Source organism: Pteropus vampyrus, unplaced genomic scaffold (assembly GCF_000151845.1).
Source record: "Pteropus vampyrus isolate Shadow unplaced genomic scaffold, Pvam_2.0 Scaffold15, whole genome shotgun sequence".
Taxonomy (NCBI): Eukaryota; Metazoa; Chordata; class Mammalia; order Chiroptera; family Pteropodidae; genus Pteropus; species Pteropus vampyrus.
In genome coordinates, this window is record NW_011888796.1 from 17,084,935 (window position 1) to 17,103,933 (window position 18,999).

The following is an 18,999-nucleotide window of genomic DNA, read 5'->3' on the forward strand; positions in this document are numbered from 1 at the left end:
GGTGCTGGGAGGATTAAATAGATCAATATGTGAAAACACCTGGACTTCAGGAAGCACCCAGTAAATGTTAGCCATTTTTAGGATAATTACTGTGAGTGTTATTTAGATTCAACTCACATGACTGAGTGCCAACTCAGTGCTGGCTCTGGGAAAGGTGGGTGAGCAAGGCAGGCATGCCCCTTCCTCCCAGGCACCTACAGGTAGGCAGGGGGCACGCTTTAAAAAACAGGTGCCATGGATGTGCAGGGCTGGATGGGTAACCCCTAACCTGGTCCTGGAAGGCTTCCTGGAGGTGGTGCTGCTGCCCATGGAAGACCTGAAAGATGAATAGAAAGAAATTAATCACTACAAAGGGATAAACCCTTCCCAGTTGAGAGAGCTACAGTGAGGGCTCAGCTAAAGGCAAGAAGGATGCGGGTTGAGTGAGGTGAAGGTAGCTGCAGGAGAGGAAGGGGCATAGGTAGAGGTCCCTGCAGTGAAGGAAACCCTGGTGGGGAATCTGGACAATGAGGGTGAGGAGGAGATGCTGAGCCTCCAGGGAGGGTGTGTTACAACAGGCAGTCCTGGTTGAATGAGTGAGTGAAGGAATAAATGAGGGGTCTACAGAGAGGAGGGTGAGGTGGAAAAATCAACTTTCCCTTCTACAGTGAATTCTCTCCGGCAGCAGGGAGGGGTAGACACAGAGACAGATGCCCACATATGCTGATCCCCACCCTTCCACCCTCACCTTAAGCTTACCCGACTAAGGTGTGGCACACACATCAGGCCCCTACAAAGGGCCAGGGGGACTGGATCACTGCCCCTCTGCCTTGGGAGGGGGCTGACTGCATGCCCGAGGCCCGGGGCTAAGCTGCTGGGCTGCTGACTCAGGCCCCACAGGCCAACTCAGCATTCCTGCCTGCCCCACTGAATGGGGCTATTGAAGCTCTTTTTAGATCTAGGTTAGGCCACAGACCACGCCTCCAACCGAGAGCCTTCGCTGGGCTGTGGGCTCTGCTCTCAGGGGGCAGCACAAGCCCTGGGGGTCAGTCTGAGAGCCCTCTGGCCACCAGCTGCTGCTCTGCCAGTGTCTGGGACTGAGGACAATCCTAGGTAAGCTGGCTAGGCAGCTAGTGGGAGGGAATCACCCTGACCCTCAGGACTGGGGGTCCCCAGCTTGGGGAGGAGTCTGTCTCTCTACACATACCACAGTGTGTAGGTGGGGGTGCTTCAGGAACCCTGTGGTTGTCCTGTGTCCCCCATCAGACTGGAGCTTCCCTAAGGCAGAGGTCATTTCCCTATTAGATTGAGGCCTCTCACAAAATATGGGCTGGGTCTCTCCCAACACACAAAGGCTGGGAGTGGTTCGGAGCCTTTCCCATCAGACTTGGAGCTCCCCAAGCCCAGCGTTCATCTCCTTCTTAGTGTTTTACACAGGAATCGTAGCTTGTCCCCATCCTTAGCCTCTGCTGGTGGGTCCCAGCGTCTAGACCCATGGACCAGCTGCCCCCAGTAGAGCCAATGCTTCTCTAAATAAAGCACCCCCACCTCGTCCCATCCTCCGCTCCTCCTGGCCTTGCCCCAAGCTGTGATCAGGCCCCCCAGCCCTGGCCGTGTGGGCCTGTACCTGTTAGGTGTACTTTTCCAGGAATGGGGGAGGGCCGGGTGCCATGAAGTCAGTCTCGGCTGTCACCCTTTGGTGGGTGCTACTGCTGGTATCCAGGCTGGGAGCCACCAGGAAAGGGTCCCCAGAAGAGGCCTCCTTCTACTACGGAACCTTCCCACTTGGTACGTCCATTCTTCTGTTTGTCCGTCTGTCAGCTTGCGCACCTTGACTGGCTCGCCAAGGAGTCGGTGTTTTAGCTTCTGGACAGGTAGAATGTGGAATATAATTCTATATAGTTGTCATAAAATAAAAGAAGTTCCTAACAGATTTTTTTTTTAAGTTATTTTACGGTTAGTATGTTAATCAGAGCTAACTGTGCAAAAAAAAATGTTTTTAATGTATTATGTCTTCACCCATGCTGCCACACATGCTCCCACTCCTAGGGAGACAGGGACAGGCTACTGGGGAGGGGACTGCCCTGTGGCCCAGGAGGCACAGACTATAGTCCCGAGGCTGGGTGGGAAGTGGGAGGGCCCAGAGCTCAGCTTGGGGTCTCTGCTTGCAGGCTTCTCTTGGGGTGTGGGCAGCTCTGCCTTCCAGACAGAGGGTGCCTGGGACCAGGATGGGAAAGGGCCCAGCATCTGGGATGCCTTCACGCACAGCGGGAAGGGGAAGGTGCTTGGGGGTGAGACAGCAGATGTGGCGTGTGATGGCTACTACAAGGTCCAGGTAAGTGAAGGACATGTGTGTGTTTGAGCACTCACCTCGCTGAGTGGTGGGCAGCGATATACTGGGGGAAGCCCAGGTGACAATGTCAATCCAGTGCTCTGCTAAACACTCCCACCGAAGGATGTGGGGTCAGTGGGGACTGGAGACTGGGGGTGTGTGCAGGCTGTGGGAAGGTAGATATAGGAAGAAAGGAAAGCAGGGGCCCACTTGAGCCAGGACCTTGGTTCAGGTGGTGGGACCAAGGGGCAATGTCATGGTTCCAGAGCCTATAGGCCACAGTAGCCTGAACCCCAGGTCCCTGCAAGTGAATTGACCCCCCATGGAGTGAGGCCAGCTCATCCTCAATCCCTCTGCTCAGTACCCACTTTCTTCTCTGGATTGACTTCTTGGGGGATTTACTCCCAAGTTTATTAGAAACACCCAGATGGAGTTCTCAAAGTGCCCCCGCCCCCGTATCCTGCATTTTATTTGACTCTTGGCACATCACCAGGAGGAAGCCGGGGCAGGTGGTATGCCCCATTGTATAAATGAGGAAACGGCTGCTTCCTCACTCACTAGGGGTATGGACAGGAGTGAGCCTTGGCCTGGGGGACCCCAGTGTGACCCCTATCTGCCTACCCCAGGGTCCCCAGTGACCCTGCCTGCCTCCCGCCCTGTCTGCACAGGAAGACATCATTCTGCTGAAGGAGCTGCATGTGAACCATTACCGATTCTCCCTGTCTTGGCCCCGGCTCTTACCCACTGGTGTACGAGGTGAGCTAGGGCAGCCCCTCCCCAATACAAGTGTGACCCTTTTGGCCACGTTGGCTTTGTAGGGACAACAGAGTCCTGCAGAGAGAGGCCACAGACATGGTATTTTCTGGCAGCAGCTCTCACAGGCTCTGCAGGTAGCTGGGCTCCCAGGAGCACCTAGAGCACCTCTCTGAGACCCAGGTGCTGGTGGCCTGAGGTGCCTTCAGTTCTTCTGAATGCTGCATTTCAGAAGGCCAAGGCCATGGTCCTTTCTTGTCAAGTCACCTTTCATCTTGCCTTCAGCTGACCAAGTGAATGAGAAGGGAATCAAGTTCTACAGCGACTTCATCGATGCCCTTCTGAAGAACAACATCACCCCCATCGTGACCTTGCACCACTGGGATCTCCCGCAGGTGAGGGCTGTGCAGGCTCAGAGGCCCATGGGGGACTCAGCAGGAGGGAGGCTGATCTGGGGACCTGGGGTAGCTAAAATGGGGGCAAAGACTGGGGTCCAGACTGAAAGGTGGGTTGGAGTAAAGAAGAAATCTGACTCACCCACGGCAGGGAGATCATGCTATTTTAACCGACATTTGTAATAAGTGATAAGTGCGAATTTTGAGGTTTTCTAAAACATATGCCCTAAAAACGAGACATCAAACTATAAAGAAAGAAACATCTCTTGAGTAAAATCTGATGACATGGCATAATTAACAAGGTTGTTTAGCCTTTTTTTCCAGTTTGTTTGAGCCAGCACCATACGTGCTCATGTATGAGCCACACCTCTTCCCCAAGCAATTTCCATTAAGTCCCAATATGCTTAAGAACATCACTATTCAAGTGACTTATTCATTCATCAAGGCCCCATGGGGATCATGGCCTAACCAGGACAGGAGCTGTGTATGTAACTCTGTGACACAGGGTGGCAGGAAGGAGGTGAGAGGCTAGAGACATGGCTACAGGGAGCTGCTAGGAAGATGGAGTCCTACCAGCACTTTGAAGGGGTGGGGCAAGAGGTGAAAGGAAGGGATCTTCTAGTTGGAGGGAGCATGGCAAGGAGGCAGGGAGGGGCTGGGCAAGTGATTCAGTTAGAATTTGGGGAGTAGGCAGCAGGGGAAGGAGATTGGACAAGTAACTTGGAAGGCTTCAGCTGCTAAGGTGACTGGGGTTTGTTCTGTGGTGAGGGGAGTCACTAGAGGCCTCTAAAACCAGGGCTGAGGCCATAGAGCAGGCTTTAGGGAGATGAACTGGAAACTTCCTCCCAGGTTCTTCCTTGGTTAACTACTTTCACTAACCTAACCCTTGAGCATCCTCTCAAACCCACCAAGGAGAGCTTGGTAGGTAACATTGATGGAATGGTGAATCTTGAGAAATACACCTTTTGGCAGATGCCTTTGGGTCGGGGAGAGCCCTCTGCTGAAGAAAGCAGAACCCACTCTCATTTCTGGGAGGTTTCTGACATCTACACGGCCCCCAAAATCCTAATCAGAGCTTCCCATGCCCAGTATCATACTTTATTTCTTCGAAACTTATTTTCAAGATTTTTTCCCCATTATTGAACCTCTTTCCCTTAGCAAATTTTTTTAAATGTTCCATCTATCAAGTTCCTCCATCTTGTCTGTATAAGGTATGTCACACAGCTCATCTCCACATTTATGTTGTTTCACGGTTCATCACTGCCACCGTCTTCAAGTCTTAATGCCCAAGACCCTGCGTCTTTGCTCGCCTTTCCTCTAAACATCCTCTGTAGCCGTAATCGCCCATGTTTTTCCCACAAACTTGGCCAACTGGCTCCAAAGGTCTTTTCTGAATACGGACACTTGGGGCACCTGCTTCTCTCTCCACTTGTCTGTTTGCAGCTGCTCCAGGTCAAGTATGGCGGGTGGCAGAACGTGAGCATGACCAAGTACTTCAGTGATTACGCCAATATGTGCTTTGAGGCCTTTGGGGACCGGGTGAAGCACTGGGTCACTTTCAGTGATCCTCGGGTAAGCAAGGCCCTTCTCCAGGGGGGAAACCCACTTCCCAGACTGGAGCATACCCTGCCACTTCTCATGGTCCTGTGGTCCCCACTTGCCATCCATGTAGACAATGGTCGAAAAAGGCTATGAGACCGGCCACCACGCACCAGGCCTGAAGCTCCACGGCATGGGCCTGTACAAGGCGGCACACCACATCATTAAGGTGAAGTGGGTCCTCCTGGGAGGGAAGGCTGGGTTTAATGTGGAGGGATAAGCCTCAGTGTCAACTCGGCCTGCCCCAGGTCCAAGACTGAGCTCAGTCCTCTGCCATTCTACCTCAAAACCAGCATATTCCATAGCACTTTTGCACTGTCCGCTTCCCTTCCATGAGGATTGATGCGGGTGTCTTGTCATGCAGTGCTCTGCTGGACACTGCAACTAAGACAATATAGTAGCTGCTGTCTAGAGCTTGCAATCTAGCCAAGGGATGGAGCACATACATGTGAAAACTTGTCACCTGTAGGTCTAAACTGTCTTGTGTGGAATGATGACAAGAGGAGGGGGCATGACAGTGAACTAGGGCTAAAATCCTCAGTGAATGAGATGTAGCTGGAGGTTGGTGCAGGACAGCAGTAAGAAGGGGTTAGGAGTGCTCATCTGACGCCATGGACTTCAAGAGACCTGGGTTTTTGAAGGAAGAGAAACAGTTTGGAGGCAGCAATAAAGAGCAAGGCGGACACTTCCGTAAGGTATGGGCGTGAGAAAAAAAATGGCCTGTGCCAGAAGAAGTGGCAGTAGAGGTGGTCTTAAGGGGCAGCCAAGCTCAGTTAGGGTACGAAAGTGAAGGAGACATTCAAAGATGATGGTGACTCACCAAGAGTTACAGGCCTACCGGAAAGGCTTGAGAAGGGAGGGAGAGAATTGGGTCACATTATAGGACACACACATATGAGGGTATGGGTGATGATGACTGGAGGACGGGAGTAGGAGACATCACAGAAGGCCTCGACAAACTCTGAGCAGAAGGTGGACAATCTGATCAAGCAAGAAGGCAAGGGGTCACTGGGGGACATATCAAACCCTCACATTCATGTTAGGAAGAGAACTTTTGAAATTTGGCTTATGACTTAGTAAACTGAATATTTTAAGAGCAGAGCTCTGAAGACATCAGTGGATCACTGGGAGAGAATAGAGAGAGAAGGCAGGTCGGCACATTTTGAATTCCATTTCTTGAGATTTTTCCAGATGCTTGGTATTTTCCTAACTTCCTGAGCTCATTATGGGAAAAGTACTATGTAATTGCTGTAGAAGACAATCAAGAATACAAGAAACTTTAGAAGAAATCTTAGAAATAGGAAATAGCACAAAGCGGTACTTTATGTGTGTATGCCACATTTAGACCAATTTTCCTCTATCGTACAAAGAAAGTAAGTGCCCCTGGAGGTCAAGGCTGGATTCATGAATGTGACAGGACTTCAACTGGATCTCTAGAGTTAGGAAGGAAAGGCCACCTCAGACGGAAGGTGAGGAGAGAAGTGGATAGGGCAGGCATCTCCGCTGATCTTTCCTCTTTCAGGCCCATGCCCAAGCCTGGCATTCTTACAACAGCACATGGCGCAGCAAGCAGAAAGGTGAGCTTTACCGCCACACATGTACTAAGAACAAACGAGTGCCCAGAGGAGCAATGTCATTTCTACCTGCCACCCCTTTTCTTTCTTTTCTTGTAAGGGCTGGTGGGGATTTCATTAAACTGCGATTGGGGGGAACCCATGGACATTAGTAACCCCAAGGACATAGAAGCAGCTGAGCGATACCTACAATTCTGCCTGGGCTGGTTTGCCAACCCCATTTATGCTGGTGACTACCCCCAAGTCATGAAGGAGCGTATCGGTGAGCCAAGCCCCATTTTTAAACTCCAGATGCCACAGCAACAGTATTGAACTCAAGTGAAATGACCCAAAGGCAGGGATGGAAGAACACACTGGGCTTGGGTGAGGCACTCAAGGGGATAATCCAGCCCCCAAGGAATCAGGAACCGGTCATTTGAATTGGGGTAGGGCTGTTGAGGGGGAACACTCAGACCCCTAGACATGGAAATTGAGTTCAGAACCCAGGAGAAAAATTTAGCAGGTCTCTGGGCTGCTTGCTCTTGTCTTCTGCTGTCCTGTCTCCTCCACCCACTCCACTCCATTTTAACTGCAGTGAAGTGGGAGAGAGAAGTCAAAGACACAGCCATAGGCAGTGTCAGTTCTATCGCTGGTTTCATTTGAGAAATACTTTCCAAGCTGTTTTCCAGTGTCAGAGAAGAGCTCACAAGATTGTTTCAGTCTGGATGCTGTTTAGTGCTATATAACAGAAAACTACAACTAAAATCTCTTGGAAAGTAGGGAATTTATCATCTCACTTGAGTCCAGAAAAAGATAATCAGCCTTCGGGGATGTTTTTGAGGACCCAGGCTCATTCCATCTTTCCACTCAGGCACTTTTAGCTAGACCATCACTACTCCCTATGGTCACAAGACAGCTGCAGCAGCTCTAGGCATCACATCTTTACACATCAACACCCACTCAGAGGCAGAAAAAAGGAAATAACTCTGTCATATCTGTTTTTAAGAACAAGAAAAATCTTCCCAGAAAACAGCTTTCACCTGAAGCTGCCTTCCTTTTGTGCCTAAGGGACAGAACTGTCACTTGCCCTGGAATGCCCTAGACCATTAGGACTAGGTTCTCAAAGGCTGGGGAGGAACCAGGACTCATACAAAAGAGACATCCCCTTGGAAGAGGGTGAGGAAGAGGGCATGAAAGAAGACAGTATGGGACTACTAGGCAGGCAACCAGCAGTGTCTGGCTTTAGGAATCTAAATGTATTATTTGTGTTTAGATGTACCAGCATGCACTCTACTAATAAAGAGACAAGGATCACATTGAAATAGGTTACAGTCTCACACAACAAGGCTACCTTGGATGTTTGACTAAGAGAGACTGTCAACATTTCAAAACTTTCTCTTTTTAAAGCACCATTTATCAGACTTATCTAGAATAGTAGCAGCAACTTCTGATTCCAACTCTGCCACTAGTGAGTGACTGGACAAGGTGCTTCATCTCTTTGGATGTTAGTCTTATCATCTGAATATGAAGAATTAGACAAAATAACCTCTAACAATCTTTTGGCAATAACCAGTTCTGTGACACTCAAAATATCGAGAACGATTTCCTCAAGATGTACAAGGAGAAAACCCTCATGACCAGACAGTGCCCGTGTTCCTGCAGGCCCATCTCTTCATTCACATAGTACATTCACTCTCTCAGGACCCTCAGAGGCCGTTGCAGGAGGCAGAACAGGATTGCACTAAAAAAGCCAAAGTGATTGGTTGTCACAGAGCAGTTCTTGGGCTTAAGCCAATCAACTTCACTCCCAGACCTCACCAACTTTGTGATAACTAAAGTGGAAACTGGCTGAATTTTCCCTTTGTACAATGTGGAAAGAAGGATCCTCCGAGGAGTTAATATTTTCTTTAGTAGTGAAAGCATTTGCTTGAAATCTTGTTCACAAATTACTTCCAGGCATCTCAAGCATCTTTTTATTCACTATAAATATATGTATGAAAGTAATTCTAGACCAGTGCTGACCAACAGAACTTTTGGTGATGACTGAAATGCTATATATGATGTGCATGTGTATTTGTATATATACACATATATAGATATGACATATATGGATATACATTATATCTGTGATGTCCAATATGATAGCCTGTAGCCATTTGTGTCTATTTAAATTAAAAGCTTAAAGAAATAAAAATTCAGTCCTTCGAGATGACTAAATTAAAGATGCAGTTACCTTAGCCATATTCCAATAGCCACATGTGGTGAGTGGCTATATATTAGGAATAGTACAGTGACAATAACTTGCAATTTTTCTCAAGTTACTAAATATAAAATGGTAATATTTTAAAGGTATTTAATAATACAAACTTTTCACTCATTTAATCTAAACCAATAGCCTCTGTGTAAACATTTTTATGGTTATATTTTTATCAACTCACAAAATGTTACTTTATTTAAAACTTTTTTTCTGCATAGATTATAGAAAAGGACATGCACATTGCAAACTTTGAAAGTGAAAAGTGAAAAGTCAGGCTTCTGACCCTCCTCCTCCCCACTGCTCCCATCCTCCCCAGGAGGAAGCACACTTCTGGACATGGATTGTCCACATGTGAGCAGAAACACTGCTGCTAGGTGGTACCTGTTATTATATGCATATGCAACACTCTGCATCTTTGTTCCACTTAAACGTGTATCTTGGCATTCTTTTCACGTTGGTGTGCAAAGTGCTGCTCATTCATTCTAATGGCTGCATAGTGTTGCACTGATGGATATCCCATCATTTTTTAACCAGTCTCTCCTGATAGACATCTAGATCGTTTCTAACCTTTCGCTATTCAATCTACAATGAATATCCTTGTATATACATTCTTTCGCATGTGTAACATGTAGGATAAACAGATTTAGAACTGGTCAGTGAAAGGACATATACGTTTACAATTTTGAAAGCGAGGACAAAATTTCCCAACAACCAGCTTACACTTACAACACTGCATAGATGTGACCATATCCTTCCCCCACTCACTGGGCTTCTTGTTCCCTTCCCAGGGGCAACCAAAATTACCCAATTTTGATAGAAGGAATAATATAGGAATCCAATTCTACTTTTTTCCAGATGGCTATATATTTGTCCACATACCACTTCCTGAATAATCTGTGAAAGTATTACTTTTAAGCAATGTAACCTTTTAAATTTGGGATAGTACTCAAATGTCAACATTCCAGTTTAAAAAGCTCAGGTTACACTTTCCATACAAATGAATCCCAAAGCCCAGCATTTGGATAACAGGTTATATGTCAACATGCTTAATCATCATGGTACATAAAATGATTGCAAAAGTAAAACTTTGTTAAATTCGATTTTTCTCTCTTAATAGGAAGAAAGAGCGCAGAGCAAGGCTTGGACTTGTCACGGTTACCAGTGTTCACACTCCAGGAAAAGAGCTACATTAAAGGCACATCTGATTTCTTGGGATTAGGTCATTTTACGACTCGGTACATCACAGAAAGGAACTATCCCTCCCGCCAGGGTCCCAGCTACCAGAATGATCGTGACTTAGTAGAACTGGTTGACCCAAACTGGCCTGATCTGGGGTCTAAGTGGCTATATTCTGTGCCATGGGGATTTAGAAGACTCCTCAACTTTGCTAAGGTAATTGTCACATTGAGCTATTTAAAAGGCATTTTTTGACCTGAATTCATGGTCTTAGAGCTTAAGCACAGGTGCTTACATTTTAAAGTTAATCAAAATAAAAATAGTTACTCATACTCCAGAAGCTACCAGATATAGACCTAACAGACTAATGCCTACTATGAATAACCATTTCAATGTATACAACTAGAGCTAAAAGCCTTATCCCACATTTTGTTATTTTGCTGCCCTTTTCATCTGAAATGGAATATGTGGGAAAGAACGAGACCTGAAATACATTTTCTCTACAGTGATGCTAATTTGTTAACAAAACATATTCTTTCATATGAATTTGCCTCTTACTTACATGCCTATCTAAATAAACGTGCAAACTGGCATCTACTAAACACTTCTAGACACTCAATTAGAATATAGAAGGCTTGGCCTTGTATGCCAATATGTGCCTCAGACTCAGAAACCCACCTGTAAGTTGGAATTTTTAAGATATTTGTTACTATGACTTCCAGACTCAATATGGCGATCCTCTCATATATGTGATGGAAAATGGAGCATCTCAAAAATTACACTGTACTCAATTATGTGATGAGTGGAGAATTCAATACCTTAAAGGATATATAAATGAAATGCTAAAAGGTAAGATAAAAACCAAGACTGTCTTCATGAATTTTTCTAACTTGGACAAAATTTGATAATATGCATGATTGACTAAAACTTGTTTCTAAATCTCATAAAACATTTATCTTCACAATATTATTTTTCCAAGTAAATAAAATATATTAAATATGCCAAAAAATGTCTTTGCAGCTATAAAAGATGGTGCTAATATAAAAGGGTATACTTCCTGGTCTCTGTTGGATAAGTTTGAATGGGAGAAAGGATACTCAGATAGATATGGATTCTACTACGTCGAATTTAACAACAGAAATAAGCCACGCTACCCAAAGGCTTCAGTTCAATATTATAAGAAGATTATCACTGCCAATGGGTTTCCCAGTCCAAGAGAGGTAGGACTAATTATCCATGTTACTCATTCTGGATTTTAGAAGAGCTAGGCAGCTAGGGTGTAGTTTGGCAAGAACCTGTCCTCTTTCCACCCTGAAAGAAGACAGGGGTATGTGGGAGCATGGTCCTTTGTGTCTTCTCCCAATTTGTACAACCTCTTTGCTTATTTGCTTAGAATAGGGTAAACACACATTAAAATTCAATCCCAACATGCAGAATATTAAGGGCAGACAAGGGTTATGCAGGAGTCCTGTTTGCTTTAGGTTATAATAGAGACTTTTAGTTAAGTATTATTCTAAATGTTGTATCTTACCACAAATACTGCCTATTCTTCAACATATATGAAAAGTTAAGTAAATCAAATATATAATGACCATATAATTTTCATTTCTTTTCCCATCAAATGGCAGAGTCACACAAATGCACTGGTTCCCAAATGAGCTTAAAAAATAATCAAACTTAATAATCCTTTAAAACCTACCAAACATTTTCAATGACTTACATATTTTTCTATCAGCTCTCTATATTGCTGTGCCTAATGGCAGGGAATACAAATTGTATTTGGAGTGTATTAATAAAAATAATTTTTAAAAATAAATCTCACTTGTTTACCAACATTCTTTTAGAGTGAGCCCAGTGGGACTATACATGGAAGCAGTGACTGTTAGCTATCAGGCATTCACAAGTTTTGCATTACTAGAAAAACACTAGATTATAAACTCCTCAAGAATACTGTTTTTTGACCCCCTCATAATGATGCACATTGGTGTTCAATAAACATTAACTAAGTTACAAGCATATTAAATTTTTTTTATTCCACATTATGCCAAAAATAACTTCAACAGCAAAAAATTAGTATAAGACAACATTACTCATCAAGTGGCTTTTTATTAGGTGGAAAGTTGGTACTACCAAGCCTTGGAAACTTGCTCTATCAATAACCAGATGCTTGCTGCAGGTGAGTATATTTTTAATTCTTCCCTTTGATAATTAAACCACATAATTATATAATGACATTATCAAAGTCTCAAAATGTTGATCTACCCTAAGTCAATCTTCCAAAACCACAATTAAAAATGGCTTTTTCTTCACTTTGAAGCAATGTCAAGTTTCTATCTTATAAGCATTTTAAATATTTTAAAAACCTTCCAGAAAAAAAATTATTTTATCCACTCTAGATTTATTCTTTCTGATTCATACTGTAAACTTATAAATCTACTCTTTTATTATAGTGGGCTTTGTGAAAAGTAGAAAAAATTCAACTATTATATCAAATGGAATGAAAAAAAAAACAGTCAAAGAAAACTTCAGATATTATATTTATCCAGGAAGTAATTGTTAAACACTATTAGCCCGGGGGTGTTTTAAGCCCTAGGGATATAGCAATGAACAAAACAAAGTCCCTGACCTCATAGAAGGCATCATTTCTTATGCAATAGGATCTAAAATGCTACAATGTAGAATAACAAAGATGCAATTATACATCAAGAAATGCCAACGGCATATCATTTGTTTCTTTGAATTTTGTCTTTCTCTAGAAGGACAATCAGAGAAATATGCTTCTTGTTTTAACAAAGTCATCTTTAATGTGGTATCAGAGGTGGAAAGTGCTAGACCAAATCCTATCAATTCAGCTATTTTTATAGGCCAATATACCACTGTGCCCATTCCCCTGTCCCATCTAAATAACCACTAAGGATGTACATTCCATTAAACTAAAATAAAATGCATTTTATCATGTAGAAACATGATAGAGAATTTATTACTAAGCCTATGAACTCCATGAGAGCAGGGCCTGTGTCTTATTTCTGTTGATAACCATTATGTCTGACACAAAACCTAAAAGTGGGTATTACATCAATGTCCACTACTTTATTCATGTACATGGTATATGCTTAACATTTAACTCTTTAAGACTCTTACCGAACTATGTAAGAACTACCATACAAAATTTCAATATAGAAATTCCTATATCTATTAAGATATACAATAACATCTTTGAAAGGTTGGAAATGTTTCCCACGGATTTTTCTTTCACAAATCCCCCCAGTGAAAATTATAGAAACCATGGAATATAGCTGCTAATATTGTGAGATTAATTATGGTAAGCATTAATTTACATGTAGATTTTATTACAGTAGCTGTGTCAGGCATTTCTTTATCCCATATTTTCTGAAGTATTTTCCAAAGCCCTCACATAATTTTTTATAACATTTAATTCATCAGGTCCTCTTTTACAGAAAATGAGAATTAGAAAGTGTAAAGCCATTTCCCAAGTTTCTTCAATACAGTTAAAACTTTCAGGATGAAGCTAGACTCGTTAAAATGATCACATTCCCATTTGTGGTGGTGTTCTCTCTCCCATTTCAGAGCCTTTGCTAAGTCACATGCAGATGGCGACGGAGATCATGGTACCTACGGTCTGCACCCTCTGTGTACTAATCGTTGCGGTTCTCCTAATGCTTCTCCTGCGGAGCCAGAACTGATACAGGGTTACTACCATTCTGCAGCTTCATCTTTCAGAGAGAATCTTCCAGATATTCCTCTTCTTTCTGCTTCAAAGGTTTACATTCATTTTTGTTTTCAGGCTCTGTAATAATTTCTTTTTTCTTTTGGGGGTTTATGCTGGGATGTAAGAATTAGAAAATAAAAACAAACATTTAATAAATAAAATAAAAATCACCTGTTATCTCACCCCTCTCAGTCAAAGTTAATATTCTGCTATATATTATGCATATAGTTTCATTTTGCAAAAAAGGATCATACTGTACAAACTGTCTTATGACTTGATTTTTTTCATTTTTAAATCTATCCAGAAACATTACTTTAATGTAGAAATGAATGCCATCTCAGCGATCTCCTACACATGATAGTTAAAGCTAATCATCTGTAGATAACAATTCTTTCAGGTTGTAAATTTTATTAGGTAACCAAGGAATAGCATTAGGTGAATATCAAGCAAATGAGCACATAACACTTTTCTGAATTCATTTCACTCTGAGAAAAATCTTGAATATTATATATTTAATTTATATATCTTTTCTGTAACTAGATATTTTGTTTTTAAAATAAGTGTTCATTTTATTCTTAACTATACTAAAATTAACTAATCTCCATTTATTTGGGAACAAAACACGGCTTAAGATGGAATAATGTCAGGTGTTTTACTCATCTGATTCTATTTAATATTTTTGAAACACAAAAATAGTAAAGATAGTAGAAAATGCTACTCCATTAATCCTTTTGGTTAATCTTATTCCAGATTAAACATTTTAAAATGATATTTACATTAATTGTAGGGCTTAGTCCTACAATTGGGCTGGGGTAAAATTGCTTTTAACAAACCTTTGCTTTCAATGTCACATTGATATGCCTGTTTATGGTTTTTCTCTTCCATAAACGTTTTTGAAATCAAACTCTCTTTCTACTCTCTATCCAGATTTAAAGTACAAAGATATTACTACTCAGAAAAAAAGTTTTTGTTTCTCTGGTTTTATGATTAAACTGACCTATTAAGTTGACTACAGAAGGTAGAAAGGAAATTAAAGACTTGCACTGCTCAGTAACATCTGGTGAGCCTTTTATGTGATTACTGATAAATAATCCATATTCCCAATGTATTAAGTCGGCATTTATAGAAAGAACTAAAACTTAAGGTACTTAACACATTACAAAACATTTGAAGAGAACAAAAAATGAACATACTACCTGATAGAGGACCCCCCTTCAGCATATATCACTTGAAATGCACCTGGCTGCAGGTAACCATGTTAGTAAAGGATGTCCTTTCTTCCAGGCTACTGTTTAATGTTAATTCAGAAAAATCTGTAACCAGAAAGATAGTGAGATCAGAATTGCTTACACCCTGATGGCTTTTCTACCATCTACACTGCTGAATTTTACCATAATTGAGAGGTAGTCTGAATGATTATGTGTCTTCTACTTTAAGAGAATTTGTTAGACAAAAATCAGCAAGGATGATTTCTTTAAATAGTAAACCCTCTTGGCACATTGAAAACATGACTAAACAAACTAAACAAACTAAAATATAAAGCAGATTTTTTTAAAAAATTAAATATTTTAAATTTGGAAACCTACGGCTTTATTTTTTTGTGCCTCATCCACTATGGTTAACAATCATCTTCTTCTCAATCTTAATATATATTTCAGAAAACATTATCTCCTTAGGATTTTCAGTCTTAGGGCTAGACATATATCCACTTTTTTTTCTCCTGATGACTGTTGTATTTCAAAATAAATGGTACAATTAACATTTAGATGAAACTATATCCACTTCTTTGTGGGCCAACATTTTGGTTTCCATATTCCCACCATTATCAACAATCATTTGTTGAACAACCACTGGGTGAGCAGCACTCTACTGGATATTGTTTTTCTTCCCTATGAACCCCAAATCATTATTCTTTCTTCCCAAAGCAGACAAAGGTATAATTTTCTCTCTTAAGTCTTCCTGCTTTTGATATCAACTGTTTTACTTAAGAGTGTCATACCATAGATATTCTGAAAAAACTAGTATTTGACCAAAGCTCGGGCAATGAAATAGTCTAATTTCTTAAACGTATATATTTAGCCAAAAAAAAAAAAAAGAAAAACCACATTATTGGGCTGTAATATTTACAACCAGGGCTTTGCATGAATACAAATGAGGTCCTCCTTGAACAGTGGGTCTTGCTTTGGGCCAAAAGTCACTGAAAAATTTCTAGACAAAACACACAAAGAATATATGATGGGTAGAAAAGGTTATAAAATTCAAGGCAAAATTGAGTGTGTTTCTAAGCGTACAAATATACAATTTCATAAAAATTCTTTATTGTTATAAAAGGAGTCATTGGACCAATGCATCAATAAATTGTTTTAACTCTAACATTCAAAATCACTTTCACTCTTTTTGAAGCAAACTGAATTAAAAAGACTGAAAGATATGTTCAGTATATTTCACTTATTCCGCATCATTGGAAAAAGGTGTTTAATCTTGCATGAATTTCCTCAAAGGCGAGGTTTAATCTTTATGTAATAAAATTCTAAAACAGCATTTTTCAAAAATGTATCACATATGTTCATGTCTTTAAAACTTTCTTTTAATCATAAAATACATGTCTTTAAAAAAAACCACTTGAAACAACATATGTGGATAAAATAAAATGTTTAAGCTGATGGTTCTTAACCTTAGTTGCACAATGGAATGACCTAGAGAATTTAAACATTACTGATGTCCAGGCTCTACTTTCAGAGATTCTGATTTACTTTATGTGGGTATTAGAACTTTAAAAGCTTCCCAGATGATTCTAATATTCAGCCAAAGCTGAAAACCACTCATGCCCTCACCATTCTACACCTTGGGAATTTGGTTGTATCCTTCCTGACCTTTTTCTCCATGTTTTTTTCCCAATATTTTGCTGCTGTAAACAATACAGCAATTAATAACCTTGTTCATAGGTCTTTTTGTACATCTGGTTATATGTGTGGAATAAATTCCTCTTAATGAAACTGCTGGGTCAAAAAACATATTCTTATAAAATTTTGGTGGATATCATTCTCCACAGAAGCTGTACAACTTTACATTCCAACCAGCAATGGGTGAGGTTGACTGCCTGTTGTCCATGTCCTTGCCAGCACTGTGACATCAAACTTTTTGAACTTTGCTAAACTGACAGGTGAAAGATAATAAAAAACATAACATTTAACATAAATTTGCATTTTTCTTCTTGTAGGTGGGTAGGTATTTTAAGATGACATTTGAATTTCCTTTCTGGTAAACTATTCATATTAACTGATCATTTTTCTATTGAGTTATTAGTATTTTTCTTACTGATTTGAAATTTCTTTACTAGGGAATATAGCCCCTTTTCCGAACTTGAGCTGCAAATTTCTTTTCCTAGCTTATTATATGTCTGTTGTTTTGCCTCTGGCATTTTTTGCCATACAGAAAATTTTCTATTTTTATATAGTTGATTTTCAATCTTTTAGAGCTTCCATGTTTTGTATCACACTTAGAAAAGACAGCATGATTTTAACTGATGATTCTCAGGAAAATTCTTTCGGTTTCTTTAGGACTTAAACAGTTCAGTTATATGAATAGAGAAGTTTCCATTCTAGTTGAGAGAAGTTTCACCATGCCTGAATAAAAATATATTTGGGGTAGAAGGATAAACATTTTCCGGAAATAATTTTGCAAAGTATCAATCATTTAAATAAGACAATATATTTGTATTCCCAGCAGTGGTTAACTACAGGCTTTTGAAATCTTCTTGCATTCTCTCTTATAACCAACAGATTTTATTTTAGATAATCCTTGCAATATTTGAATGCAGCCATTTAAGACCTACACAAATAAAAGACGACAGCACCATACAATCCACATACGTGAAGATAACAGTTTTATAGGTGCTTACTGAAGGAGGAAGACTTGGTGGACCAGCTAATTACATCAGGGACTGAAAGGCATTCTTTGACTAATGTGAACCATCTTTGATAGAATACTAGAAATCTCAACCCTTATTCCAGACACAGAGAAGACATTAGAACAAAAATATCATCACTATTTTAAACAGTGTACAGAAATGTAAAGTATGGCATTTTAATTTTATAGCCTATTTTTATTCCTATGTCCCTATCACTTCGTCTCTTTTAAAAAAAGTTCTTCTATCTAGGATAATGAAAAAAAAAGCACCCCTTCAAGATTTTTTTCAGAATAAATGTTCTACATCTAGAATTCAGGAAAATTATTTAAAATTGAACTCAAGAGCTATTATAATGATCTCTATCAATAAAACTTTGTTTATTTTCATTTTCAATTTACCTAAATAGATTACAAACCATATTTACCAGGTTTGTGGCAATTCAGATGGTCTACAGGTGGACTGTCACTCAGTTGCCAAATTGTTTTCACCTTCTTTTGACCACTATTTATTTCCACTCTCCATTTCTGTGGCTTCTCACTAAGAAAAAACATCGAAGGAAAAAAAAACAAGTTATTTCCTTTCTTCCTTTATAGTCATTTAATGACTATAGTCCTTATGTGATAAGCACTAAGGAAGAAGAGATGAACAGGTCACAATTCTAAATTTTGGATTTTAGAGTTCGACCTACACAGGACACTGAAATTGGGGAGTCATATCTAATAGGCATTTATAAACATGGGTCTGAAGCTCAGGAGAAGCTGAAGAGATGGGTTATAAATTATAATTAGCCCAGAGGAATTGAAGCCTTGAGTATGAATGCGATCACCCAGAAAAGATAGAAAGTAAGAAAAAAAGAGGGCAAAGGATAGACTTCTGGTAAAAAATTCACACATAAGAAGCAGGGAGAGGAAGAACTTGATAGGGAATCATTCTCAGTCTTGGAGGTGGGTCAGAGAGGTAGAATTAAAATTAAGACAGAATGCTATGTCGGTTTCAGAAACGAAGGAAGGGGGTAGGTTCAAGAAGGCAATTGTGTTTAATGCCAAACAGCCTTATAAGTGTTTACAGAAAGAGAAAGAATTGGTGGGTCTGCTAATTACACAAGGGACTAAAAAACACTGTTATACTGGAAACTGTCCACTGAATTTGGCAAGTAGAAGGCCACTGGCAACCTTTGCCAGAGCAGTTTCATGGGAGTTCTGGGATTTGGATAAGAGAGAACTAAAGAGAGGGAGGGTATAAATAGAGCGGCTTGACTATGAGAGAAAGTTCAAGTATATATGCCGAGGGAGGACCATCATGAGACAAGCTTAGT

The 18,999-nt window shown here is 40.9% G+C and overlaps 2 protein-coding genes across 4 annotated transcripts in view; one reads left to right on the forward strand and one right to left on the reverse strand.

Annotated features, from left to right (window-relative positions):
• The first annotated feature begins 1,014 nt into the window (after positions 1-1,014).
• Positions 1,015-13,748, forward strand: LCTL (lactase like). The gene is made up of 14 exons (XM_011386004.2): positions 1,015-1,092; positions 1,628-1,767; positions 2,151-2,314; positions 2,980-3,067; positions 3,350-3,459; positions 4,903-5,031; positions 5,132-5,227; positions 6,581-6,635; positions 6,733-6,894; positions 9,986-10,260; positions 10,767-10,893; positions 11,065-11,264; positions 12,157-12,220; positions 13,633-13,748. Exons 2-14 carry the CDS (start codon positions 1,650-1,652, stop codon positions 13,746-13,748), a joined length of 1,704 nt encoding a protein of 567 aa, XP_011384306.1. The 5' UTR covers positions 1,015-1,092; positions 1,628-1,649.
• ZWILCH (zwilch kinetochore protein) overlaps positions 12,052-18,999 on the reverse strand; it is a 33,700-nt gene continuing 26,752 nt past the window's right edge. For all 3 annotated transcript variants that reach the window (XM_011386018.2, XM_023527282.1, XM_023527283.1), the window contains exons 18-19: positions 14,971-15,087; positions 12,052-13,887 (exon numbers count right to left, since the gene is read on the reverse strand). In XM_011386018.2, the coding sequence (XP_011384320.1) occupies positions 14,999-15,087 (89 nt within the window). In that variant the 3' untranslated portion in view covers positions 12,052-13,887; positions 14,971-14,998. The remainder of the gene's footprint in view (positions 13,888-14,970; positions 15,088-18,999) is intronic.